General features: G+C 56.1%; 1 protein-coding gene across 6 annotated transcripts in view; it reads right to left on the reverse strand.

The window, feature by feature from the left end:
• Window positions 1–2,273: 2,273 nt before the first annotated feature.
• Window positions 2,274–26,479, reverse strand: part of PAX8 (paired box 8) — a 50,771-nt gene continuing 26,565 nt past the window's right edge. Inside the window, exons 3-12 of one of the 6 annotated variants that reach the window (XM_005863904.2) lie at window positions 25,357–25,522; window positions 23,531–23,728; window positions 22,364–22,452; window positions 21,997–22,122; window positions 21,548–21,723; window positions 17,118–17,238; window positions 16,523–16,729; window positions 10,086–10,187; window positions 4,941–5,027; window positions 2,274–3,378 (exon numbers count right to left, since the gene is read on the reverse strand). In XM_005863904.2, coding sequence (XP_005863966.1) covers window positions 3,302–3,378; window positions 4,941–5,027; window positions 10,086–10,187; window positions 16,523–16,729; window positions 17,118–17,238; window positions 21,548–21,723; window positions 21,997–22,122; window positions 22,364–22,452; window positions 23,531–23,728; window positions 25,357–25,522 — 1,349 coding nt within the window. In that variant the 3' untranslated portion in view covers window positions 2,274–3,301. Of the gene's footprint in view, window positions 3,379–4,940; window positions 5,028–10,085; window positions 10,188–16,522; window positions 16,730–17,117; window positions 17,239–21,547; window positions 21,724–21,996; window positions 22,123–22,363; window positions 22,453–23,530; window positions 23,732–25,356; window positions 25,523–26,479 lie in introns of all 6 variants that reach the window. The other 5 variants (XM_005863903.2, XM_005863905.2, XM_014537781.1 and 2 more) reach the window with 5 other exon arrangements.

Consider the following 26,479-nt stretch of genomic DNA (forward strand, 5'->3'; position numbering starts at 1 on the left):
GAGGATAGGGAGCCCTTGCCGGGCCCATCTGGGCTGCGGCACCAACTCCCCTGCCTGAGGTTGTCTGAGGGTTGAGTGTGGCCCTGGGAAGGCGGGGCAGGGAATTCGTGTTCTTTAGTAACAACATTCAGCAGGAATGTTGGAGAAGTGAGGATTGGACCCGGCCCAGAGCCTGGCCACGGAGGCAGCACTCCCAGCTGGCTGTCCCCAGCCTGCAGGACAGAGGGTCTCAGCAGCTCCAGCCACTGTGGGAAGATGGGCTCTGCCCCTCCTTGTGGCCCAGGGGGGCTTCGAGCTGCTCTGTCTCCCACCCAGCAGGGGCTGCCTTCCCCACTGAGGCCTCTGTGGGCTGCAGGCCGGCCTGGCCCAGCTGGTGCAGGGAGGACGGGGCCCTGAGGAGGGAATGGGGAGCATGAGGGACCAGGGCGAGTGGCCTCGGAGCAGAGGGGCCTTTCCACAGCCGAGAGGGGCTGCTCCCGTCTGCAGGGGCAGGCGAGGTGGGCCCTCCCTGCCGCGGGGATGCCTCGGGCCCATGCTGTTCCCCCAATTCTCCTGCTAACACCCTGCTCAGACAGGCCTTCGGAGAACCAGGGCCCGGCGGTGCCACACAGTCAGCCAGCCCCTCCCATGGACGACTGTGATGCGTCCTGCCCTCCACACACAGGCCCGGTCAGGTGACTTCCAGCTCCACCCTGCGCCCCCCTGCCCTTCTCACCTCCTCGCATCCTTCTCTACTGCCCTCACGTTCCAGCTTCTCCCAGCAGCACCTCAAGTCGTCTTTCTCCCCCAGGACATTGCTGGCTGCACGGTTTGACCACGGAGGGAATATCTGGCCAGCACACCTGGCCCGGCCACACTCACCGGCACCTCAGAGCAGTGTCCTGGGCGCCCAGGTGGCCTCAGAAAGAGGAAGGGTGGCTCAGTCACCATGGCACAAGCACAGCCAAGCCCCTTTGCCACTCGGGGTGGGAGAGAGCCGACCAGGGCACTGGTGTTTGGATTGCTCTGCAGGCTCCCTGGGTGCCATGCACCCCACAGTGATTCCTGGGTGGGGGTTCACTGTGGCCCCAGAACCAAGTGGGACCTGCCTTAGGGCCTCAGGACCCCAGCGTTTCAGGGTCACGAGGAGTCTCAGGGATACAGGGCTCGGTCCCCCCACCAGGCTCGTGGCCAGAGGGAAGCCGTTATTGAGGACAAGCCTCATCTCAATCCTCTGGGAAGAGACAGGGACCAGTTGTCCCCATGGGAACGTCCCCTGGCCCTTGGCTTCCTGATGTCCTCGTCCTTGGTGAGCATCTTGGCCTCTCCTGTCTCCCAGCCCTTGCCCTTCCAGGCTGGAGTCCCTGGATGCTGAGTGTGTGTGCAGGGGGCAGGGGGCGGAGGGCGGGAGGGGGGGAGAAGGGGGGTTGGAATCCTCTTCCATCTGACTCAGCCTCAGGTGCTGTCCTTGCAGCCGTCAAGTTCACCACACAGCCCTGCCTCTTGTTCCAGGGTCAATCGGAGAGGGTCCCTGTGGACAGCAGACAGCCCCTGGGGACCAAGCACCCTGCTGGGGACAGAGCCCTGGAAGCCACCATGGTATGTGCCCCCTTGTTCTCTAACGTATCTTAGAAAGAGGTTGTCCCTGCGGGCTCCCTCCCTACTTGTTGGCACTGCCACCCCGTGCCTCTCCATGGCGCCCTGCATCTAGGTCCCTCCAGCACCAGGCAGGGCTCTATGGTGTTGGGTGAAAGTGCTGGACTTACGGTAAGAGAACCTGACTGAGCCCACTGCCTCCACGCTTGGATTTCATTCTTCCTGAGCCTCAGTTTGCCCACAGGTACAATGGGGCTAACCCCACCTTCACTGATGTAAAGCCTCCACCCTGTGCCTGGCACAGCAGAGCCCAATAGATGTCTGCTCACCGCCCCGCCCCGCCCTGCCCCACCTCATACCACAGGGTCACAGGCTGCTTCTGTGCGCAGCCATTCCTGGGTCAGCCGCCAGCTTCCCCGCGACACTGGCTTCTGTTAACAACAGCAACCACTTGTGGGGCGTCTACCACCGGCCCGGGATGGGCCGTGTGCTTGTTTTATTCTCGCAGGTACTCGGAGCTGAAGGCGTTCAAGTGTGGGATGGGTGGTGTGCCTGGCCTGAAACACGTTAGGGCAGAGGGAGAACCTAAGTCAGGCCTCCTGGGCACCCCAGTCCCCAAAGTGAGTGTCCACTGGGCCTGAGGTTCTCTGGACAAAGCCCACCCCTCCCCCATGCCTCCCAGTCAGCCCCGAAGCCTGGAACGGAGTAATGGTTTATTGAGTCGAGTGGCAATAGTGGCGTCTTTAAAAAAGAAAGAAGCATCGGGGAGAGAAGCCCAACATGGCAGGGAGACACTTCACTGAGAGGCCACAGTCTGGGTGGACAGAGGGAGCGGCGCCCATCAGAGCTGCATGTACAGTATTTACAGTCAGGCCTTGGGCGGGAGCGGCAGGTGCAGAGGGAGCCTGCGTGGTTGGCTGGGGTGGCAGCAGGCCTCCTCGGCTGTGGGGTGTGGGGGTTTGGGCCGAGGCAGGGCTGATGGGAGGGACACGGGTCCCCAGCAGCTCTGCCTGCCCTGCGCTGGGCCCTTTGGAAAGTCTGTGTCCAGCTGTCAGAGGCTGGTCTCGGGGATGAGCTGCAGGAGGAGAAGCTGGGGCGCTGGTGCATCACAGAGCAGGCAGAGGAGGGCCCCTGGACGGCCAGTGGAGCTTTTGGTTGACTGGGCCCGGCTCTCAGGCTCTCAGCCCGCGGCCCAGGGGGAGGTGCAGGCGGAGCCAAGCAGGCTGGGTCGGGGAGGTGGACAGCAGGAGCCTCAACTCTGGGGCAGCTCAGTGAGTGACCCTCAGGGTGGCTGTGGAGACAGCCTTCCCACGGCTGTGACTTTTGGGCCTGATGGAACTGCTAACAGCCCAGGAGCGACGGCTAGCGCATGTTGATGGCGGAGCCTCAGAGGCGCCTGGGCCCCTCAGCTCCCTGTGGGCCGCCTGCCATCCCCTCAAGCTCATCGCTCCTCTGCTCCCCACATTCCTCCAGTTTTGCGTGTTTCGGGGTGCGATGTCCCTCCCTGGGACTCCGCCTCACGGAGGAATCCCGGAGGACAGTCTGGCCTTCTGCAAAGTCATCCTGTCTTTCACGGTTCATTAGGTCAACCACACAGGAGTGCGACCTGCGCGCGGACTTGTGATTGTTTTCGTGTAATAAATAAAGATTCCTTTCTGTGACTCTCTGCGGGCGTCCCCGACCCGGTCCTCCTGCTGCTCCTTCGCTCCCACTGTCCCCATGGCGACTACAGGTGGTCAAAGGCCGTGGCGGTGGTGGGCGGCGCGCTCGGCCTCGATGTGGAACTGTAATAATATGGGGAACCTGGACACGTCAGAAAAATAACAAAACGGCTGGTCAGAGGGGGAAATTGCACCGCAGCTGCCCTGGCATCTGCTAACCTTTAAGACAGCACAGGTTAATCATTTACCCCCGGGCCTATCTGATCATCAAAGATTAACTCCTCTCCGCCTGTTTCCTCCTTCTCTGACCTCACCTTTGAGTTTCTGGCCAGAAGGAGAAGGTGGCTCCTTGTCCCTCCCCCCATGATCACTGTGACCTTCAACGCCCTTGTTTCAGGGAGAGAGAGCAACAGAGAGCAGGTACGCACACCTGGGGATCATCAGGGTCTCCCCAGCTTTGCCCAAACTGTGCGAGGCCATAGAATCTTCCTCTTCCAAATCAGAGGGGTTAAACATTTTGACTGGTTGTCCTGGCCAATGTTTCCCAGTGGTTAGAGCGTCGGTTCAGGCACCAACGGGCTGTGGGTTCACTTCCTGGGCAAGGGCACGTGCCTGGGTTGCAGGTTCGATTCCCTGCCCCAGTCAGGGAGTATGTGGGAGGCAACCAACCATTGTCTCTCTCACATCAAAATCAATGGGGAGAAGGTCCTCGGGTGAGGATTAACAACAACAAAACTTCTGACAGGTCAATGGGGGCTGTGCGTTTTGGGGGGACCTCCACGGGGAGGCTCTGTGGGAAGGTGACTGGCCCTTAGCCCCTCTGGCTAAACTGAGCAGAGAGGTGGCGTGGAATTGAGTCACCTGATAAACCCCCTACCCCCGCCCCGCCAGTCCCTTCTGGAATGCCAGGAGGTAACGGGAGGAGAGGGGGGTTTTGAGAACGGTCGCCCTGCCAGGCCTGCGATGATGCCCGTGGGGTCAGCCACGCTCACACCACTGCCCCTCTCTGGCCCAGGTTGGTCCGAGGTCATCACTCAGGGAGACTGAGTGAGTTTCCTCAAGTTCCCCTCTTATGGGGCGTGGTTTCCTGAAAAGCTTCTCCACGCAGCCCAGGCCCGAGGGCGAGAGGGGTGCGGAGCAGCCCGCAGGTCACTCTCTGGACCTGGATTCTAAGGCTTCACATCTCCAGCCAACTTCCGGGACTGGGTGGAACAGAGGACTTCTGCGCAGGGCCTGCTGAGCACTGTGAGCCACCTCGATGCCTAATGTGGGCAACAGGGCAGCGCTCGGTGCCATCTCCCAGGCAGGGGCAGCGGGCGCTCTGCGGCCAGCCCAGCAGTGTTAGTGCTGCTGGACTGTGAGCCCCCAAAGGTGGGGCATCCACTCTGCGGTTTCTTAATCCACCCCGGCCCTCCCTGAGTCCTGGATCCTCCTCAATGGAAAGATCTCAGAGACATGGCCTTGGGCAACAGGAGAGAGATGGGCAGGGAAGTCTCCCTCCCCACCCCCCACCCCCGCCCTGCCTTCTTGCCCCAAAGACCTGGCCACAGCCTGTCACACTGCCTTCCCGCTGGAGTTATGAGTAACACCTGTCTCTCCAGGCCCTGGTCTAACCTGGGCCTCCCAGGTTTGAGGCGACTTTGGCCCAGTCTTGTACCCCACCTGCCCTGCACGCAGAGGGCCTGGGTGGCCCCGGGGACTTACTCAGCAAGCTGGAGTTGGGGAAGCGCCAGGCCTCGCTGTAGGAGGAGTAGGGGGTGTGGCCGTAGGCATTGCCAGAGTATTCACTTCCTGTGGGAGACACACAGTGAGAGGTGGGGTGCAGCACCCACATGGGGCTGGGGTCGGGAAGAAGGGTGTGCAGGGCTGGCACTGGGTGAGCCCTGGGAGGTGGAGCCAGGGCAGGACAGTGGCAGGTCAGAAGGCCCCTCCCTTGGGGGCCCTCAGTTGGTGTCATTTGGAGCAGTGTCCTTTCCCTGGACACTAGGGCCCCAACCTGACAAGCTGTCCCTCAAGGAAATGCATGGGCAGTTGTTCCCATTATGCCCATTTTCCAGGTGAAGAACCAAGGCCTAGGGATTTGCATATGCTCACACAGCCAGAGGGTTTGGGAGCTGTGACTCCTCAGCCCAGCTTCCAACCACTTCTACTACTGCCCAGACCTGCGAGGGGCTTCTCCAGGCAGGTCAATGGGGAGAGGGAGGGAGGGAGGGTGGGAGGGAGAGTGAGAGGGAGGGAAGGAAGAAGGGAGGGAAGGGAAAAAGCAAAGGGAAAAAAAAAGAAAACTAAGAAAGTATCTAATCCAACCATCATTTCCCAAATGAAAAAACTACTATGCAGAGAGGGAAAGACATTAGCCCTCAGCCACATGTGCACTGAAGGCCTGCACCAGAACCAGCCCCAGTGCCTACTCCAGCTCTTTCTTGCACCCCACAATGCGAACTGCTCTGTTTACTGCTGCTGTAGCCAAGACATCCTGGGTTCACTGCACCCAGCGAGGAAGCCGATTCAACCCTGGCGACACAGCAAGGGTCCCGTGCCTCTACCCCACCCCACCCAGTGCCAACACTGCTGGCGCTAAGGGACAAGGAAGAGAAGTGGAAAATGCAGCGTGCTTGCCCTCTCGTCTTGTCACTTACTCATGCATTCACTCACTCACACACGTATGCACTCACTGAACTCATGTCTACCCATCTGCTTCAATTCCTGCTGCAGTGGGGATGGGCCTTGGAAGGTGGTGCAGCGTCCTCCCTCTGCCAGATCTGTCAATGCCCCTGCACCCATCCTCTTTGCTCTGCATCCCACCCCACTCATCATGGCAAGGACTTGATCCTTACAATGGATCCCTTCTCCTTTCTGCTTCATCAGTTCTCCCTTTCTAATTCATCACCCGCTTCAGCCAGCAAACATGCTCTGTTTTCTTTTCTTTAAAAATCCTCTTCCTACTCCACATCCCTCTCCAGCTCCCAGCCCCTCTCCTGCTCCCTGGTCTTTGCCTTCACCGCTGCATTCCCCTCCAATCAGACTGACCCCTCCTATCCTCACTGCCTCTACCCGATCATCCTAGTGGTCACTTCTGTCTACCACTCCTAAACTCTCAGCCGCCTAGGACTCATCCACCAACCCCTCTCTCGGGGGAGGGGGTGGGGTGGGGTCTGTCCTGACCCACTGGCCTCTCCACCACAGTCTCCTTCTGGTTCCTTCTCTGTGAGAACTCTAAATGTTGAAGATCCCCAGGGCATGATGTGTGAACCTTCTGTGAATTTCCATCCACCTTCTCTTTCCCGTGATCTTGTCTAATCCTTGGCATTAAATTACAGCTCTGAGCAATGGCTGAAATGTATGCCCTCATCAGGATGGTTGCTGACTTCAGACATCTATTGCACCTACTGACTTACTCAACTGGTACCGAGGAGGTGTCTCAATCCTAATCTGGCCCCACAGGACTCTTGATTTCCACCTGCCACATGCTCTACCTCTTCCTCTCCTAGTCTCCCCCATGCATACTTGCCACCACCATCCAGGAAGTTTCCCAAGCCCCAAGCCTAGGGGTGTTTGAACCCCTACAACCACTTCATCAGCAAGTGTTGCTGGCTTTATATGACTTAAGTATCTCTCTTCTCCTCCTTCACTGCTGCCTCCCCAACCCAAGGCCGCTGCATGAACTACAGTTGCCCCTGGTCTCCATGCTGCCTCTTTTGAATGCCCACAACCAGTTCCCCAGCAGCCTGAGTACTCTTAAAATTTGACCCAAGTTGCTGCCAACATCTCATGGTGGAGTCCTTTCCCACTCACTCACACCCTCTATCTGTGTGCGACCACAGTCCCTGCCTTGGGGCCTTTGTACTTTGAACACTTCAGAGAGGCTTTCCTGCTCTCCCCATCTAAAGTAGTATATCCTTTCCCTGTGGCTTTGTATCACATGATCCCATTTTGTTCTCTTTATAGTACTTGCTGTCTATTCATTTGTTGGCTTGTTTTCTGTACTTTTTCTTCACTATTAGGTTGTAATCTCCATAAATAGAGAGATGGTCTTATTCATTGCTATATCCTCAGCATCTTATGCTATAGATCCTCAACCAGTATTTGTTCAGTGAAAAAGTAGTCTTCACGATTAGGTTGTAAACTCCATAAATAGAGAGACTGGTCTTATTCATTGCTATATCCTCAGCATCTTATGCCATAGATCCTCAACCAGTATTTGTTCAGTGAAAAAGTAGTGGATGGATGTATGGTTGAAAGGGTGGATGATGGAAGAATAATAGATAATGGAAAGATGGATAGATGAAAGGATGGATGCATGGAAGAATGAATGGAAGAATGGAAGGATGAAGGGATGAAAGCATGGATGAATGGATGGATGGATGGATGGATGGATGGATGGATGGATGGATGTATGGATGGATAAATAAATAGCTGGAAAGGTGAAAGGGTAGATGGATAGAAGAATGAAAGAATAGATGGATGGATGGAAGGAAGAATGTATAGGAAGATAGAAGAATGAATGAGAAGATACGTGTATGTATGGGAAAATGTGTGTAAAGGTGAATGGAAGGAAAGATGGATGGATGGGTGGATGGATGGATGGATAGATCAAACTATCTCTGGAGCTGTTGGTTCAGTTCCAGAACTGGTGTGAGCATCATTAAACGTGTTAATGGGGCAGGGTCAAAAACAACAATTAGGCGGCAAAATAAGAGAAGTCTGAGTCCTGTCCTGTTCCTATGTTGTTCTCTGACATGTTGTCCTGATTTCTAGGATGGTGGGAGGCAGTGTGGTGTGGTTGACAGAGCTCTAGGTTTGAAATCAAAATACCTGTTTTTTAACAACTCAGCCACTTAGTATGGTTGTAACCCTGAGCACACCACTTTGCTTTTCTAAGCATGTTTCCTTACCTTTATTAAGCTAGGATAATACCAGCTTCCCAGGCTTATGATAAGGATAAATGGGAAATAAAGTTATATCTATGAATGGCCAGGCACACAGAAGTACAGAATAAGTGATCTCTTCCTTTCTTCCACAACTGACTGAAGACTGTCATTAACATGCCTTGCTTGAACTACTTATTGTTCACGTAGCACATAGTAGGTGCGTAATGAAGGTTTATTGATTTAATGGAAGGAATCCTCATTGTCCCTGGGAGATTGTGGCCACTGGTAAGAGATGAACAAGTAATTTTCCTACAAAAAAATTCACCACGGAGTTCCTAGGAACCAGGTGAAACAATGAAATAGCACTGCATTTTCTGAAGATCAGATTTGCATGTAACTTATTGGGAGCCAACCCACCGTCCACTGCACAAAGCCAGGCCCCTCCCTTCCAGTGCACTTGCAGTGGATGCTGTGGTTGTGCTATTTTTTTGTCCACAACACCCACGCGGGATGAGGTCTTTCTGGAAACAACCTGGGGCCTTTGATGAGAGGCCCAAGCTTTCCAGCTACCTCCCAGGTCAGACTCTGGGCCCCAGGAGCCCCTTGCCCTGGGCATGCCCCCGGGATGATTCATAATTAAGAGAAAAGCCTGGGCTTTATGTTTCCTCCTCTAAGCAGGAGGCCGGAGAAGGTGGAGAGGTTGGATGGGGGTTGGGGGAGCCGACTGGAGCCTGGGATTTTGATTGAGAGGCCCCATTATCCACACTCTTAAAAAAATAACCGAATCTTTTCCTTTTTTATCTTGACCAATCTCATTTCACGCTCCAGAAGAGGAAGGGAGGGAGGGAGGGAGTCCGGGGCCAGGAGGGAGAGAGGAGTGAGTATTCTGTATTTTCAACGCTGCATTAAGCACATCGCCACGGTAACCAGTCAGCAACAAGTGCCAGCTCAGCAGGTTCCCAGGGAGCATAGAGCCTGCTTCCCTCCCTCACTTCTCCCTCCCTTCCTTCTGCCCAGGAGAGCCCAGCCCCCTGCCTCACACAGGGCACCAGGGTGGGTGACAGGCAAAGACAACCCTGCCAGGGGGCAGGAAAGCAGGCCTGGGTGACGGCACTGTCTCTGGGGTCAGGCCAGGGCATCTGGCCCAGGGGTGGCATGGGGATCGCAGAGGCCCTGATTCAGCCCCTTCCAGAAGCTCCAGGTCCTCGGGCCTCTGGGCAGTGAAAATGTTCTATCCTATCCTTCCCATCCTTCCTTTATGGTCCCTGAGAGACGCCTGCCAAAAGAGACTCTCCTTGTCCTCCTCACGTGTCCAGGCCTTGACACCCTGGGTCACCGTTGGGTGATGACCGCACTGGTAGACAAAGAAACCTAATGACTGGCAGGCAGGATTCCAGGGCAGCTCAAATGACAATGGAGAAATGCTCCCAGCTCATCTCACACTCTACAGTACCTTCCGAATATCTAGAACTCGGGTCCCTCCCATGCAGGGTTGAGTGGGTGTGGTGTATGAAGATGGCTATACTTCGACCATCATCGTCATCCCTACACCACTCATATTCAGATGTTACAGAATGGTAAACTGAGATTCACCCGTTAAATAACTGGGAGACCAGGAGTTATTGGAAGGCTAGGCTTATGTTTAGCTGCCAATGTTTTGCAGCCCCACCTGGGCTCCCTGAATGGAAGGACCAAGTGGTAGAGCTCCGATTAGAACACCGGTCTGCCTTAGCCCCTCCCTTTTCATCACCATGGGTGACGTAGGAGGATTTAGGAAGGAGGAGGCAGAGTTGGGGAGCAGTAAGAAGCCAGGACTGCACTGAAGTCTCTCCTCCAGACTTTCAAGAGATGCACCCTTCGGTCCCTCCCCCAGTGCCCTTCGGGGAGTCTATGCATGGGACACACCCTTCCTCTTGCTCCTCCTTTGGCCAACACTTCCTCTTGGCAATGCTCCCCCTCCTGTGCGGCGTCCCCTTACCTGCCACCATGCCTGCGATGGCAGAGGAGGCATAGCTGCCCTGTCCACTGGTGGGGATGTGGGGTGGGTATCCGGGCAGCGTGGGCCCCACCATCTCTCGCCCTGGAAAAACACAGGAAGGAGTCCTCAGTTGGGCCACAGGAGGCCGCTGTACTTACCATCTTGCTTCCTGGATGGTCAGTGAGGCTTCCCTCCTGCCACGCCCACTTGCTCTCAGGCCATTCTCCAATCCACTTCCTCCCTCCTCTCTCCTCTGCAGCCCCCAGGCTCCACCAGGAAGGGTGCACTGCTGTGGCTGTCCTGCATCATTCCCTGCTCTTCAGGGATTTTGTTTCCATGAATCTCATTCATCGCTAACTGTCATGTATTGGAGGGAGGCTGGGGCTGTGTCTTCTGGGCCCTGGTTTCTTCAGGACAGCTGGCCTAAATGAAGGCGTTAGAGGTCACTGGACTCAGAGCTCACACCCTTTCAGCCCCAGCTCTGAGCACAACCAAGAACAAGGCCCTACCTAGAGTGGCATAGGTATGGTCTGCTGGCCCATTACTATCCTTTTTTGGACCCATGCAGACATTACTAATCAATCACTGCAATCTTTTCCCACTGAGCCAGAGGGGGGTCCTCCTCTTCCTGCCTGACAGATGGACACAGCCTATCAGAGTTACAAGGGACAGGAAACCTACTGGCTATCCCCAACCCACAAAGGGGACGTGGGCTGAGATGTATTAAACATTTACACATGACCACCAACCCCACATCTGTCAATCCCATTCCTGAAAAAAACATTTTCAGCAAAACAGACACCCATCTCTTTGTTAGTCTATAATTGTGGGTAGTGCCCCTGCCCTGGTGACACTGAGACAGCTCAGCCCCGATTTCCCTGGCTCCCCTGTCCTATACATCAGGAAGTCGAACCTTCCCTTTCGGTCTCCATCTGACCTCTGAGTTTCTTTCCATCTGCACCTGTGCCCACAGATGCACGCCCCTCCACCCATCACCCCTTTTTATGACTTGCAGGCCCAGATCAGACCCCTTCAGGGATTCCTGGCAAGGTGACAACACATGCTGCCCGGCCCAGTTAGGACCACTGTCCCCGCATACTTATTAGTAATGCCCATTTCACTTTCAAAATGCCAAGCTTGAAGGATGAATTACTTGGTCATTGGGGCTCTTGCTGATGCTTCAGTGCAGCACTGCTGACATTTAGGATTGGTTAATCTTTGTTTGGGGCTGTCCTCTGCCTTATAGGATATTCAGGACCATCCCAGGCCTTTACCCACTGGATGCCAGTAGCAGTTCCCTCCCAGTATGACAACCAGAAATGTCTCCAAATATTGCCATACATCCCCTGGTTGCAAAATTGCCTCTGGCCGAGGGACACTGTGTTAGGCTGGGACCATTTTACCCAATGCCTCTGCCTCTTCACACGGAGGCTGATTTTTCTCCTAGGACTTACATGGCCCCTGTGCAGGACCTCTGTGAGGTTGGCCCCTGTCAACCAACTTACTAAGTCCATCCCCTCTACAACACTGCCCGTCCAACTTCCCTCCCGTTAGTCCCTGTAGGACCTTCATACCTCAGCCCTTAAGGAGGTGCCTGGTAGTGATGGAAGGAAAATACATCCACGGAACTCTATAAATTGTCAAAACCACAGTGACCAACTTCTCCTCACCTCTCTTTCTGGAGAGTCCCTGAAGGCAAGTTTTTCATTCAACAAATACTTATGAATGAGTCTGATGGACTAGGCAGCTTTCTGACTACTCAGGGACACAGCAGAAAACAAGAATGCTCAGTTAGCAAGGCCAAGATGGGGCACAGACTAGGCTGGGCATGGGGAGCCACCCCTAAGGGGTCAACAAACAGTACCAGGCCTACTGGATGTCAGGAATCCGAGGACCTCGCTTCTTATCCTGCTTCAGTGGCTCCTATTCCAAGTGCCCTTAGACCAGCCGCCCATGTGCCCCAAGCCTCAGTTCCTTCACATGCAAAATGGGAGGAAAAGAAGAGAAGCTCTATGCATCTCATCACTATCACTATCTTATCACTGCTGCTATGATGTCATCCGTGTCATCCAGAGCCAGGGTCTCGTGCAACAGGCAAACACTGGTTAGTGCAATGAACACATTCTACATGTTGTTATATGTCAAAGGAACCTGAATAGAATAAATCCCATTTGAAATGAGTTATCGGTGAAACCGTGAATGTGTTGATAAAAATAAACACCGCCCCTAATTTGTTTGACCTTCAGTACAATGTCCGGCTGTGAGTGGTGCTGGGCCAAACAGAGTGGAGCCCACTGGGATTCCACAGATGGGTCCAGTGCGCTTGACTCAGGGTCTGAACAAGTGAGGCGTTGGAAATGTTGGTGAGGAAAAAGGAATGTTAGCATATTTACAGGTAGCGGGAGGAGGACGCAGAAGCTATATGGAGGTACGGTCTTATCTTTCTTCCAAGACTGCAATATGGTCAGACTCAGCCCTCAGCCCTTGGACCAAGCACCTGACCAGGAACCCAGGAGAGAGAAGGAGAGATGTGCCGTCTGTAAGGGCAGGAGGAGTACAGAGGGTGGGCAGGTGGCCTGAATAAGAGAGTGATGGGAGAGAGGTGGCTGGTTCAGACCTGATGCCTTCTCTCTTCCTATTTCCCTTACTTCCTCCTGTCAAGGAGGGAGGGAACGGGGTCTAGGTCTAGGTCAGGTTGTGGCTGAGGAGTACGTTCCTTAATTTCTCTGAACTGCATCTTCCCGTCTGTCTCATGAGGAGCAGGGTTGGATGAGAGATGGTGAAGTGGATTCGCCTCACCTCTTCATTGCCTGCCTGGGGCTTCCTGGTGCACTGTGTTGAGAAGGACTCTGAGGATTCTCAGTCTTGGCTCGCAGGCCACCTATTTGCAGGGCTGGCCTAGGCACTGTCCAGGGATGCTCCTTCCCCCTGCCCTTGTCCTGTCCCTTCTATCTCCCGACTCTGCTGCTTCTTGAGCAGCTCGGTGAGCAGAGCACCAGGGCACATACTCCTCTTAAGCCACAACTTAATTCAGTCATAACTGTTCCCTGCATCCCATCCCATGAAAACTAGCCCCTAAATTGCTTTTGGAAACTGAATTCATAAGTTTCGAGATTTTAATCTTTGTTTCTCCTTAGTCGCCTAATTTCCTCCCAGTGGGGCAGAGATTTCTGAACCGAATGCTGGAGCAGACCCCGATGGCCTCCTCCCAGGACCTTGGCCTCCTGGATAGACCGGTAAGACCCTCTTCGGTGCCACCTTCTCCCAGACTATTGTTCCATAAACTTTTCCAGCAGTCCCACAAAACTCTGCCTTAATTCCTTAAACTCGTGGTTTTTTCCCCCAAAGCCAAGAACCTCACAACCTTCTTAGAGATGAAACCGGGGAAGCCATGAGGTGAGGCCCTCCATCACAACCTCACCATGCCCTTCTTTTCATCCACTATTTACTTTTAAGGCTCTTCACCATAAGTTTATCTTTGGTTTGTAATTTTGTCTCCTCTGCACTCACACATCCTTCCAATGTGGTCTTATTTTTAAGAAGCTGGCGTAGGCACGGGCCCACACTGACTTGCTGTGAAGTGGGGTTCTATAAGAAAACACCAGCACCCCAGATATATTGGTGAATCTTGTAAATATGGGTAGGATCAGGATGAGAACCATGGTGTGGAGGAATTCAGAGGGCAGAGGTGCTTTCAGACAATTTTATTTGCCCCTTTGATGTCTGCCCTCTACGTGACCCTTTTAGTTCCTTATCTTGTTCTGATAGCAAGGAGAATTTATGGCGATCCAGAAATCTCTCTGGCAGGACTAAATATAATTTTGTACAAAAGGATGGAGGCGGGTAATAGACTCTTTGATGATAAAACCAAACTCAGAGCCTTCTGACCAGCAGAGCTGGAGTGAGCCCTGGAGCAGCCAGGACCAGGCGCCTCCACATTGGTCCTGGCGAGAGTGCCGGGACCCCAGCTGGGGCACCTGAGGGCACTGGGGGAGTAAAGGGCAATCCTACGTTCCCCGAGCCCTGATGCTGCTTCGTCCTTGGCTGGTTTAGGGAGAAACTGAGAGTCAGAGGACAGCGAGAGCCTCTGGGCTGGGTAGGGAGGAACCTGGGGAGACTGTGAAGCAGGCAAAGGCTGCAGGAGGCAGCAGGGGGTCCTCAGGAGCCTCAGAGGGGAGGGCCCATGTAGGTGGGGCTGAGCCTCCCTCCTGGCCCCTCGGTCCTGCCTCCTTTCCTTCCTTTCAAATTCACCTCTTCTTCCCTCGAATAGGTTTCTAGTCTCCCACCCTCAAGATCCTTCTGCTGACCTCCCACCCTTCCTCTCTCTGTGTGGCCTCCTGGTCTGTTCACCGTGGTTTAGCCACATGGTAGATGTTTAGGTCTGATCTGGACCAGGGCCCATATGTGGACATTCTCTCAGGAGCTCCAACACCAGGGGTCCGGCGTGGACACCAGCCATCAAAGGCCTTGTGCCCAGGCCACAGGGCTGGCCCAGCTCTGTAAGCTTCCCACTCTTGACAGCCTGCCTGGACCCAGTCCTTTGAGCTCAGGCACAGCCTGCTCTTCTCCAATCTCCCGGACGGGTGGGCTGGGCCCTTCAGTCAGCCATCAGCCTTCCCAGGGATCATATCCTGCACCCAAGCCCACCTGGCCCTGGCCCTGGGCCACCAGCCTGAAGGACACATCAAAGCTGTGCATGGGCTGCCTGAATGGACCCAGGTCTCTGCCACCAGCTGCTCCACCCCAGGGTGTATGTCCCACAGCTGGCCTGGGAGCAGGCATGTCACTAAACTGAGAGCTGAAAGGAGTTGGAAGGTCCCTGATCTGATTGTGTGTTGACAGGGGTGCTTGAAGCCCCAACAGGGTGACAGGGAGGGGAGAAAGTGTGGGGCTTTGGGGCACGGAGTTTCCCTGGGCTGACCAGCTCCACTCTGCACCGACACCCGCTGTGCTCTGAGACATCTGTCCTTCCGTCACTTGCGGGCCCTGCTCCCCCTCCTCATGGCCTCGTCCACACCCTCATCCCTCACCTGCCTCACTGTTCACATGAGAGGGGCAGGCTGGGAAGGCAGACTCTTCTCCTCCCCCTCTCTCCTCCCTCCCACCCCATTTTCTCTGGCTGACATCATCCTACCCAGCTCACGATTTCTCTCCTTTCATCACTTTGGTCAAAACAAATGACCCATCTCCGCTGACTTCACCCTCTTTTGAAATTCTGAAGTCTGAGTCAACATTTTCTCCCTTGCTTCCCACACACTGGCTTCCTTTATTAACCCTTCACCTCTGTGCCCACCTCCTCTGAGATGACCTCCCTCCTCAGAGGTGCTGGGGAAACTCCCCGTGCCCCACGCAGAGGGGAGAGTCCTTAGAAGGGAGGGTGGAGACCACGGCTCCCTTGGAGGCGAAGGCCCACCCTTCTCTTCGCGAGCAGTGGTTCCCAAGTCCAAGGGCGCTTGGGGCAGAGCGGGGCTGCAAGCAGGGCCACTCCGCAGTGGTCTGGCTGGGACCTGACTTCCAGAGAAGCTTTCATTTCCGGAGTTGCGAGGCCCCGGCATGTTTGGAAACCACTGGTCAGAGGGGCTGCCCCCGTTTGCTCCCCCATGCGCTCTGGTTCAATGCCTAGAACAGCCCTTGGCTGCGGTCACCCTTCGGTGTCTGAGTGCTGTTACGGGACCTGCCATCTTCACTCCACCTCAGGCCTCCTCTGCCCAAGCCCACTGCCTCGCTCTCCCCATGCCCCTCAGGCCCTGGCCGGCCGCCCATGGCCTTCAGCCAGGGAGACCCTGCCCTGCGGGGGTCTGAGCAGGGGCACAGGGATGAGCCCTCACCTGCCAGCACCACGATCCTATCCAGGGCCCCCACCGGCCCTGCTCTGGGCCTGCCTCCCTCAGTGTCAGGACTGCTCCAGCCGCCCGGCCCCCCCGGTGCTCTGGCTTTGAGGAGAGGAGACTGGGGTGTGAGTCCTCCGAGGGTGACACCGTGAGGCACGCACGACCGGAGCTCCACTGTGGAGACCCGACTGTGGCTGGTCCTTTGTCTTTAGAAATTTGGCTCCAAAATCCAATGACTTTTTTCCTTCAAAGCTTTATCAATTTTTTCCTTCTTTTTTTGGTTTTTTTCCCCCAGACCAAGTGTTCAGCACCGGGTTCCTGGCCTAGGGTCCCTGCTCTTCCACGGGGCCTCGGGGCGAGGTTCTGGAAAGCTGCCAAGCACCCTATTCCAGGCACCCCCAGAGTGCCCACCCCCCATGGCCTGACTTTGCTGCGTGGAGACCCACATACTGGTACCTCCAACAATTGCCAGAGGAATTCGGAAAGAGGTTAATGGTGGACAGGACTGAGGACCAGAGAGGGGACTGGACCCCTTGGAACCAGGGGACTGGCCCTGGGCCCCTCCCACCCCCACGAAGGCTGCAGGCCCGGCCCTCCCTGTCATACCTGAGAGGAGGGCCTGGCCCGCGAGCTGCCCGTACACTGAGGCAGCGTGGGGAAAGGCATTGAAGGGCGGGACCGAGGCTCCCGCGGGGACCCCAGAGCCGACTTGCTGCAGGTCCAAAAAGGCGGAGCTAGATAAAGAGGAAGGGGTGGAGCTAGAACTGGACACCTCGGGGCTTTCCTGCTTTATGGCGAAGGGTGAGTGAGGATCTGCCGGGGAGGGAGACAAGGAGAGAGGGTGAGATGATGGTGGGAGCATGCACAACAAGCCATGAGATGGGGGTGCAGGCCCGGGGTGGCTGGGCTGGTGCTCCTGGAGCTGAGAGGCGGGAGCAGCTCTGCTCTGCTGTGCCCCCACCAGTGTGCAGAGGGCTGGAGTGCCCGCCTCTCCACAGTGCGCAGCAGGCAGAGGAGGGGCTGAGCAGAGAGGGTAGGACCCTCCTGACCCACCAGGAGGCCCAGCCAGCAGAGCCCTCTCCTCTCCACGTCTAGGCCCTAACACCTTCCTCCTCATGCTAGCTTTGCCCTGCTTTCGCCTGCCCTCCAGCCCAACCTGGCAGCCAGGGCCACACGGCTCAGGAGATTCTGGGCATCCTACCTGTCACCACAGGGTAGGTCTGGTGAGTCGAGAGGTTGCGCCCCAAGGGTGTGTTGGAAGGGGTCAGGGTGGCCTTCCCGTCGTCCAGGGCGCTGTTGAGCAGGGGCAGCGGGTAGAGGCCCTGGGGAACAAAGAAGAGTCGGCACAGAGGCCCCTGGGGCAAGCCTTACCTGCAGCTGTCTCTGCTCCTCGACTCCACTTAGCGTGTTTAATGGCTTCTCATTCCTGACGCGCAGCCCTGCTGCTCTCTTACCCAGGCTCCCGGCTCCCCCTCTGCCGTGGCTCTTGGCCTGTGAGCAGGCACAGGATGGAGCGTCTCCTTCCCAGGACTTCCCCCAGGCCGGCGGGTCCCTTCCCTCACCTGCTCACAGGATGTGAACCCACCGAGAACAAGATGCGGGTGGAGCTTCAGCCCACAGGACCGTGTGGGACCATTTTCTCCTCCCAGAGAGGAAAAGAGGGCGTGGAAGGTCAGGGAGCCTGTCACTCTCACACACGGGGCCAAGCCAGGATTAAACCCAAGGGGCCTGGCTGCAGTGCCATGCCGCCAGCCGCTGCCCTGGACTGGTTAGCAGCATCGCCACATCTCACATCTGCCAAGAGCTTTGCCGCTGTTATCCGGGTCCACGCCCCTGGCAGCCCTGTGACGTGGGCAGACAGCACTGTGCTGCTTTCTGTGCGGAGAGCCTGAAGCCCGGAGGCCCTTACGAAACAGGGACCACGCTGGGGACACCGGCCCCGACCGGTGCTCTCTCCTGGGGTCACTGGGCAGCCGTGGTCCCCACCAGATCAGGTGGATCTCCTTTCTCCTCTCCACATCCAAGCAAATAGAAATGTTCAGGTCCAGCCCGAAGGTGACACTTGGGTTAATTCTGTCTCTTTATCAGTACCTGTTTTTTTTTTTTTTAATTAAGAGCTCAGGTCAGACTCCACCTACACAAGCAGGATCATCTCCTATCACCCCAGGCCACTCCCTCCAGAAAGAGGTTGTTCAATTCAAGGCTGCACACACCGCCCCCACTGGGACCCCTCCCACCAGAGGACGAGGCAGCACACACAGTGCACCCTGTTCCCCACACACGTCACTAACACGTTTTGCAAAACTGAGCTCAAGCTCTGGCTGGTGTGGCTATTGGCTGGGTGTTGCCCCATGCACCAAAGGGTTGCTGGTTCGATTCCAGGTCTGGCCACACAGCCAGGTTGCGGGCTTGACCCCTAATAGGGAGCGTGTGGGAGGCAGCTGATCCATGTTCTGCTCTCACATCCATGTTTCTCTCACCCTCTCTTTTCCTCTCTCTCCCTTCCTCTCTCTGTTAAAAAAAAAAAAATCCATTTAAAAATCTTTATTAAAAAAAAGATAATCTTAAAAAAACTGAACTCAAGGATCATTTCCTGGTTACATAATAGTCCACTAAGGCAATCACTTCCGGTGACTTCCATGGAGCTGGTGCTAAAGAGCGCAGCACCTTCCGGTGCGTGCCGGGCCCTTCTGGAGGCCACGAGGGCTCCGTTACCGTCAGAGCAATTACCGACTCAGTGGTGCTCTGGTCCCATGCCTCCGAGGGCCCATGCCTCCGAGGGTGGAGATGCCTACGGCACAGCTTAGCAAAACTGAACAAAATACCTAATTTCTAGAGAGGGTGAGGCAAGTTTAAAACGCCTTTGAATGGCCCTAACCAGTTTGGCTCAGTGGATAGAGCGTCGGCCTGCGGATTCAAGGGTCCCAGGTTCGATTCCAGTCAAGGGCATGTACCTTGGTTGCGGGCACATCCCCAGTGGGGAGTGTGCAGGAGGCAGCTGATCGATGTTTCTCTCTCATCGATGTTTCTAACTCTCTATCCCTCTCCTTTCCTCTCTGTAAAAAATCAATAAAATATATTTTTTAAAAAATGCCTTTGAATGTGTTGGTTCCATACCAAAATACCTATTGAAACCTATAGCTGCTCTAAAATCCAGGAAATTTAGTGGAAAAAAAACAAAACTAAAAAACAAAAAAAAAACACAAAAAAATCCCAAACCTATCTAGCCAGCTACTTTGGTGCTGTCGCACAGGATGGCTTACATATCCCAGAGGTGACTGGTTTCTCACACGGCCTGAACTTGAACGGGGGTGCAGAGCGGTACGATGCTTTAGAACAGTGGTTCTCAACCTTCCTAATGCCTCGACCCTTCAATACAGTTCCTCATGTTGTGGTGACCCCCAACCATAAAATTATTTTCGTTGCTACTTCATAACTATAATTTTGCTGTTATGAATCGTAATGTAAATATCTGATATGCAGGATATATTTTCATTGTTACAAATTGAACCTAATTAAAGCATAGTGATGAATCACAAAAACAATATGTAATTATATATGTGTTTTCCGATGGCCTTAGGCGACCCCTGTGAAAGGGTCGTTCGACCCCCAAAGGGGTCGCGATCCACAGGTTGAGAACCGCTGCTTTAGAACGTGGCACTGCCAGCCAGGCAGCTGCTGGGTCCTGGTCTTTTGGAGCCTTGATTTGTGTCACCTGTGCAGCAGGGGCAGCAGGCTCTGAGGCTGAGGTCCGGATCGAGGTGTTACACACACCGATGGAGCACTTAGCGAAAGTGTCTGGGGACAGCACGTGCTCTGTACAGACTTACCACAGGCAGTGTTATTCCCGATATCTGAGAGTAGGAGCTGCCAAGTTCTCGGTCCCTGTCACCCTACCATTATTCCCTTCTGTTGATCGGTTTTCCGTGCACTTGATATGGAGGAACAAGGGCCGCAGAGACTCCTAACTACACCTGGCACTGAAACACGCTTCTGCCCAACACTCTCCCCCATGTTGCTTTTCCAGAAAAGGCAGCGTGTTTGCCCCACCCTGAGGCCAGGTGTGAGGACCTGGCTTCTATCGGCTGCCGGGACCGTGCCAGGTGAGAGAGCACGGCTGCTCCTCTGGCAGCATTGACAGCCACCAAGGGCGGGAAAGGCCCCTCACCAGGCTGGGCTCTCGGGGGGCTCAGGAATGGGGGGGAGGTTCTGCACCCCAACGGGTACCCAAGGACTCAGCGACAGGGCTCTTTCCCTCTTCCGGGATGGCTGGTGCTTGCACGCTGGGCTGTGCAGGCTCCTGTGAGCAGGGTGAGCTCCCACTGCTGCACCCCACTCCCTTCAGAGCCATGTGCTGGCTCGATGAGCACCCAGCCCTGTCCCCAGGTCTGCTGACAGCCAGCTTTCTCTGCACCCCTCGTGGCTACCATGGCCCAGGCTGATAAAATCGCTGACGCAGATTGCCTGCCCAGCTGCAGGTGCTGGCACAGGCCCAGCTGCCCAGACGGCCACTGGCAAGGGTTCAGCTGATTGGTGGCATCCTCACCGTTGTCCTGCTCAGATCTTAAAGGTATCCGCGTTTGCTTCACTCCTAGACCCTGATAGCGTGAGCAAAGACGGGGGGGCAGACACCACCCTGAAACCCCGTAGCTGGCTAACTGCCTGGGTCGGGGGGAGATGTGGGCTGTTGACAGACAGAAGCGGTCAGAGGCAGCGCCTGGCAGCTGTGTCAGAGTGTGGCACGTTGCTGGCCTCAGGAGACTGGGCTGTGGCAGCCACCCTCACAGAAGCCAGCCCACTCACTATAAACTCTCCTTCCTGAGCTCTTGCAGCCAGTTGCCTGCATTTCTCAACTCCCTCACCCAACCCGCCTTTACTGAGCATCTATTATAACGGCACGCGCTCGGGGGTGGAGACTTTCTAAGGTGCTCCAAGAGGCTGCCCACTGTGTCCTTACACCTCTGCCCACTGGACAGCTGTGACGCCGTGGGAGAAGTGACCAGGAGTGGCAGGTGAGGTGCAGAAGCCCAGGAGGGAGAGAGGACACACACCTGGGGGAGGGGAGGACTCATGGGCAAAGTGATGCTTGAGCTGAGTCCTAATGGCCGGCGGTATTTTTCCAGGCAGAGGCGTGGGAGGAAAGGCATTCGCAGGGAGGCACAGGGTGTGCCAGAGCAGAGAGGTGTGAACGAGAGTGCACGCTCGGGGGCGTGAGTAATGCAGGGTCATGGGGTGTGCAGGCGTGAGTGGCCGGAGTGGGACTGGAAGTGCTGGTTGAGGTCACAGGGGGAAGGCTTCGGGTTGTAGCTCTAGAGCTGTGGGACCCGACCCTGTGGTCTGGGAGGCACTGCGGGCAGGGGAGTGGCACGGCCTGGCTGTGGCTCCCTGGGAGAGGGCTGAGCTCAGTGTGGATGAGGGAAGAAGGCCAGAGGGCTGGGAGGAGGAGGAGGAAGTGCCAGCATTGGTGAAACAGCAGGTGTTTGGGGCTTGGAGCTGCATGAAGCTCCTGCCCCGAGCGATCAAAGCAACTTCTGGCTGCTCTGGTGGCAGGACTGCAGGCAGGTCACGGGTCTGCAGAGACGCACCCTGCTGGGCCCCAGCTCACCCAGTCCCCTCAACTCCCCATCTCACCTGCTCGCCTTTGGTGTGGCCGGGGGAGGTGTAGGCCTCGGGGTAGTGCTGCCGCTCGAAGGGGCACTCAAGGGGCTCGAGGTGGTGCTGGCTGAAGGCGTCCGTGCGGAGGTGCTTGCGGGGCCCGCTGCTGCTGCTCTGGGAGTCGATGCTCAGCCGGCAGCTGTCCTGGTCACCTGGGGTCCCCGGGCAGGAAGAAAGCTCTCAGGGGACCCATCTACCCATCCCCAGGCCAGAGTGGAGGAGCAGACTGAGCTGCAGAGGTGGGAAGGACCCAGGTCCCAGGCCTCCGGGCCTCAGGGCTGTGGCCGCTCAGAGACAGACCACGTGGTACAGGCCAATAGTTGCCAAAACAACACATTCCTGGGCCCAAGGGGGCTCTGGCCCATCGAAGCCTGAGCAAACTGCCCTCCTGCACCCCGACCTGCCCTCCGTGCCCCCGCACTCACTGTCATCCATCTTCCTCTTGCTGTCGCTGCCGGGCTGGGCGATCCCCAGCAGCCCATTGATGGAGTAGGTGGAGCCCAGAGAGTCGGACTGGGGTGACTCCGGGGGCGTCACGGCCGAGCTGGGGACTACAGCACGAGAGGGACAGGGTCAGGATGCAGGAGGGACACCCCTGAGCGCCCCCGCCCCGCCACGGAGTCAGGTCTCATGCTGTGCTTCCTAAATAGCTCCTGGCTGGTTCCCGGGAGCCCACAAGGCTTTGTCCCCTGGAAGGGCCGGGTCCACACGGGGGGGTGGGGGGGTGAGCCGTATGTATGCAGATGGGCACATGTGTGCAGGGGAGTGTGCCTGCGGCCCCTCCACACTCACTCAGCGTGTGTCCTGGGCTCAGGGACTTGGTGGCCACGCAGCTGTCCATGGGGAGATTGAATGGTTGCTGCACTTTGGTCCGGATGATTCTGTAAGGAAGGGAAGCAAGACGGGTAGAGAGAAGAGGAGGAAACATGACTGGCGGCTGCCCCAGGTCCAGTTGCCTTTCTGAAATTCCACTTGGTGACTTAAAAGCACCTCACACGCAACCTATCCACATCGAACCCACGACCGTACTCCTCACACTTGGTCCTTCCCGGTGTTCCCTGGCCACCCATCCGCTCTTGACCTTTCTAGTCTCTTCTCCCTATTGCAGGCAGGCCAGACTTTCTGAAATGCAAGTCCACCTGTTGCTTAAAACTACCAAGGGCTCCTCATTGCTCAAGGGTCAGAGGCAAGAACACGTAGCCCGGCCCCTACCCTCTCAAGGGCACCCTTTGCTGACAGCTCCTCCTCAGCCTGCTTCCTGCTCCCCTCCTATCTACTGGCTGTCTTCCAGCTTCTTGTATAAGACCCTGCTAGCCACAGGGCCTTTGCATGTGCTGTCTCAGAGCTCTGCTCACTCCATTTCTTAGCTAGTTAACGCTTTTTCATTGTTTCTTACTCAGGGGCATCTCACAACCTTACTAAACCAAGTCACCCCCGCAATAGCTCACATACCCCCTGTAGAGCTGCACTTTTACAATTGTTCCTGTGGGTGCTTGAATAGTGTGTCTTCCCACTAGAATATAAGCTCTACCAGGACAAGGACTTTGTGCCCCCAGGGCCTAGCACATAACAATGAATTATGTGTGTATGAATGAATCAATGAGTGAATGAGCCAATGACTGATTAAGGTAGTGAGTGAATAACTAACTGAATGGCTAAACAAATGAGTGATTATCTGAATGAGAGCCAAGTTAGGGTTCTTGTGGCTTAAGAAAGGATCAATTCAAGAAGGAGATTGTCTTAGTCAATGAAAAATGATGGTGTGTAAGGAAGGAAACTGCAGGAAGGACAGCCAGGAAGGGAGTGGGGATGCCTGTGGCCGAGGAGGTGAGAAGCCATCCCTGTGCCTGGGGCTTCCTGCCTGACTCCAGGCCCCTCCCAGCTCTGCTCCGTGAGCCAGGGCCTTCCTCAGGTCTCTCCCATGACCCCCAAGACCCCTGACTGCTGCCCGCCGCTCACCTGTTGATGGAGCTGACACTGGGCACAGTGTCGTTGTCACAGACGCCCTCAGCCAGGAGCCGATCTCGGATCTCCCAGGCAAACATGGTGGGGTTCTGTCGCTTGTAGTCCCCGATCTTCTCCACCACCTTGGGGGTAGCCACCTTGGGCTTGGAGCCACCTATCACCCCAGGCCGGATGCTGCCAGTCTCGTAGTACCTACTCCAATAGACAACCCAAAGATTACCCAGTCGGCAGGTGAGCCTCTGGGCGTGGACTTAACCAGAGACCCTTGTCCCCTCTGAGGCTTCTGGGAAGGGGCCCAGCGTCGCATGTGCCCCCAAGGCTGGCCTCAAACGCTGGGCCCTCCAGTGCTGTTTCCCCTGCATGGGCAAGTTTGTGCTGCCGCCTGGCCGCTCTGCTGAGGACCTCACCCCTGGACCCCTGGACCCCTGGACCCCTGGCTCGTCCCTTGCCTTTCCCTCTGGCTGGTATGAGTACATGCCGGGCCACCCTGGGGGCCTACAGATTCCTCTCTAAGAATAGGAATTCGGACTGGAGTAGATTCCCTGTGAGTCACAGCTCACAGTGGTGCGTCCTTGTCCGGCTCTGCTGGCTGCAGCATGACTCACTCTTCTCCCTGGCGACCCTGGTTTCGCCCTCCCCAGGGGGCCAGCTGGGTCACTGAGCCCTCTGCCCCATCCGCTGGTTCACCTTTGTTCCCCATCCCAACCCCCAACCCCACCCCCCTTTGGGCACTATTTTCTACCAGGTTTCAGGTAGAAGCCGCTCCTCACGATCTCTAGAATTCAAGCCTTGCCTGGATGTCTGGCCATGTCCCCTCCTTACACTGAGCCTGCGCCCCTCTCGTCCTCTCCCTTCACCCCAACCAGCTGCATTGGCAGGTCAATGACCTACATCAGGATACCGCCTCCTCCTTGTTCTGGAAACTCTCTTGTCTCTTCTGCCATGAAATGACATCTGCCCTTTAAACTCTGTCTGTTGCCACCATCCAGGGACCACCTCCTCTCCGGGGTGCTTGGCCCATCCTGGGGTCCCCTCTCCTGACCCTGAAGGGGCCACACTCCTCCCTGACAACGTCAGCCAGGAGGCCAGAGCTTCCCACCATTTGGCGACGGGTCCTTTGCCTCTAAACCAGAGCTCCCCCCGAGTCCACTTGTGGGTCAGGAAGGGAGACAGCTCCCCACTGATGGGAAGCTCCCCACCCGCTGCCTCGGGCACTTGGAGAGGAGTGGCCCTCCAGGCAGTCAGCCTGGATGCATAGCTTTGCTGTCCTGGCTTCTCCTGAACCCCTGGGCAGTGATTTCAACTCTGGCTTTAGAATCATGCGAGGGCCCGAAATCATGCCAAACCTGGGCCCTGCCCCTAACATTCTGCCTTAACAGGCGTGGGCTGGGCCTAGAACTGGACTATTTTTTAAATTAAAGTTTCCCCAGGCAGGTCACCTGGTCATCTCATAAAGCTCACAGCATCCAGGCCTGGCTGCCTGAGAGGGTGAGGCCCAGGGGTTTGACCTTGGAAGCCACCTCTGAGGGCATGCCCCTTCCCTAGCGGCTCCATCTCCCTGGGTCTCAGCGGGCAAGGCCCTTTGGGGAAGAGTCTCCTGCTGTAGGAGTGAGAAGCCTTTGGGAAATGAGACACACCAAGGAGAAAAGGAGGAGGCAGACACCAAAGGCGGGAGAAACGGATAAAGAAGGAAGGACAGAAGGGCGGGAGCAGCCGCTGGGGAGCAGGGAGCCCTGGTCCCTGGGAGGGAGGGGCTGTGAGCCTGGCGGGTGCAGAGGCCGCCCTGCCGGAGGGTGGTGGGTGGTGAATTTCGTGCTTACCTGCCAAGAATCTTGCTGACACAACCATGGCTGACGCGAAGCTGGCGGGAGATGTCACAGGGCCTCACGCCCTGGTGGGCCAGGTCCACGATGCGCTGACGCACCACTTCGGGCAGGGGTCTGCCGTTCACGAAGGCCCCTCCCAGCTGGTTCAGGCCTCCGTGGCCTGGGAAGACAAGAAATAGTCCCAACACAGTGGTCAGGGCCAAACGGCAGCCGGTTCACTCAGAGCTTACCCACCCATTCAAACACACATGGACTGCATGCCCACTATGTGTCAGGCACTGTACCAGGCCCTGGGGATGCCGGGGGAATGAGGCAGATGTGGCCTCTGCTCTTGCCTCGCCAGGTTTATTAAAGTGCGGCCAAGACTGCCCACAGCCCGTCAACATTCCTCACGACCACTGCTGGGGCTCGGGACATGCAGAAGGTATGGACCCTGGAGGGGACCAACCTCAGGCTCAGGGCACCAAGAAGGGCTCCTGGAGAAGTCTAAACTGTGACTGGAGATGCAAAAAGAGGAAGAAGAAAGCCATTCCGGGTGGTGGAATGCCAGGCGAAGCTGAGAGGCGAGAAGGGGCTTGTCCTTCCAGTGGTTCTCAACCTTCGGGCCCTTCAAATACAGTTCCTCATGTTGTGACCCAACCATAAAATTATTTTCGTTGCTCCTTCATAACTGTAATGTTGCTACTGTTATGAATCATAATGTAAATATCTGACATGCAGGATGGTCTTAGGTGGCCCCAGTGAAAGGGTCATTCAACCGCCAAAGGGGTCATGACCCACAGGTTGAGAACCACTGCCTTAGACGGATCAGCTGCCTAGAGCTGGTCGGGCTAATTTCAGGGCCAAGAGCTCCCTTCTTCTGATGAGGACACTGGGGCTTGGGGAGTTCTAGTGGCTTGACTCACAGGACTCATGTGACTCAGCCTCTAGGAGTGGAAGTCAAGACACGACCCAGGGTAAGGTTCCATGCTGTGTCCTGCATGGGCCCTGCTTCCTTCCACGGCCCAGAACCAACCCCAAAAGCTGAGCATTGGCCCTGAGTCCAGTGTTGGGGGGCCACGGCCTGGGTGTGAGGCATCTTTTCTCACGGGGCGGGGTGTGCTGACCAGCTGTAATG

This window comes from Myotis brandtii, unplaced genomic scaffold, assembly GCF_000412655.1.
Source record: "Myotis brandtii unplaced genomic scaffold, ASM41265v1 scaffold1817, whole genome shotgun sequence".
Lineage (NCBI taxonomy): Eukaryota > Metazoa > Chordata > Mammalia > Chiroptera > Vespertilionidae > Myotis > Myotis brandtii.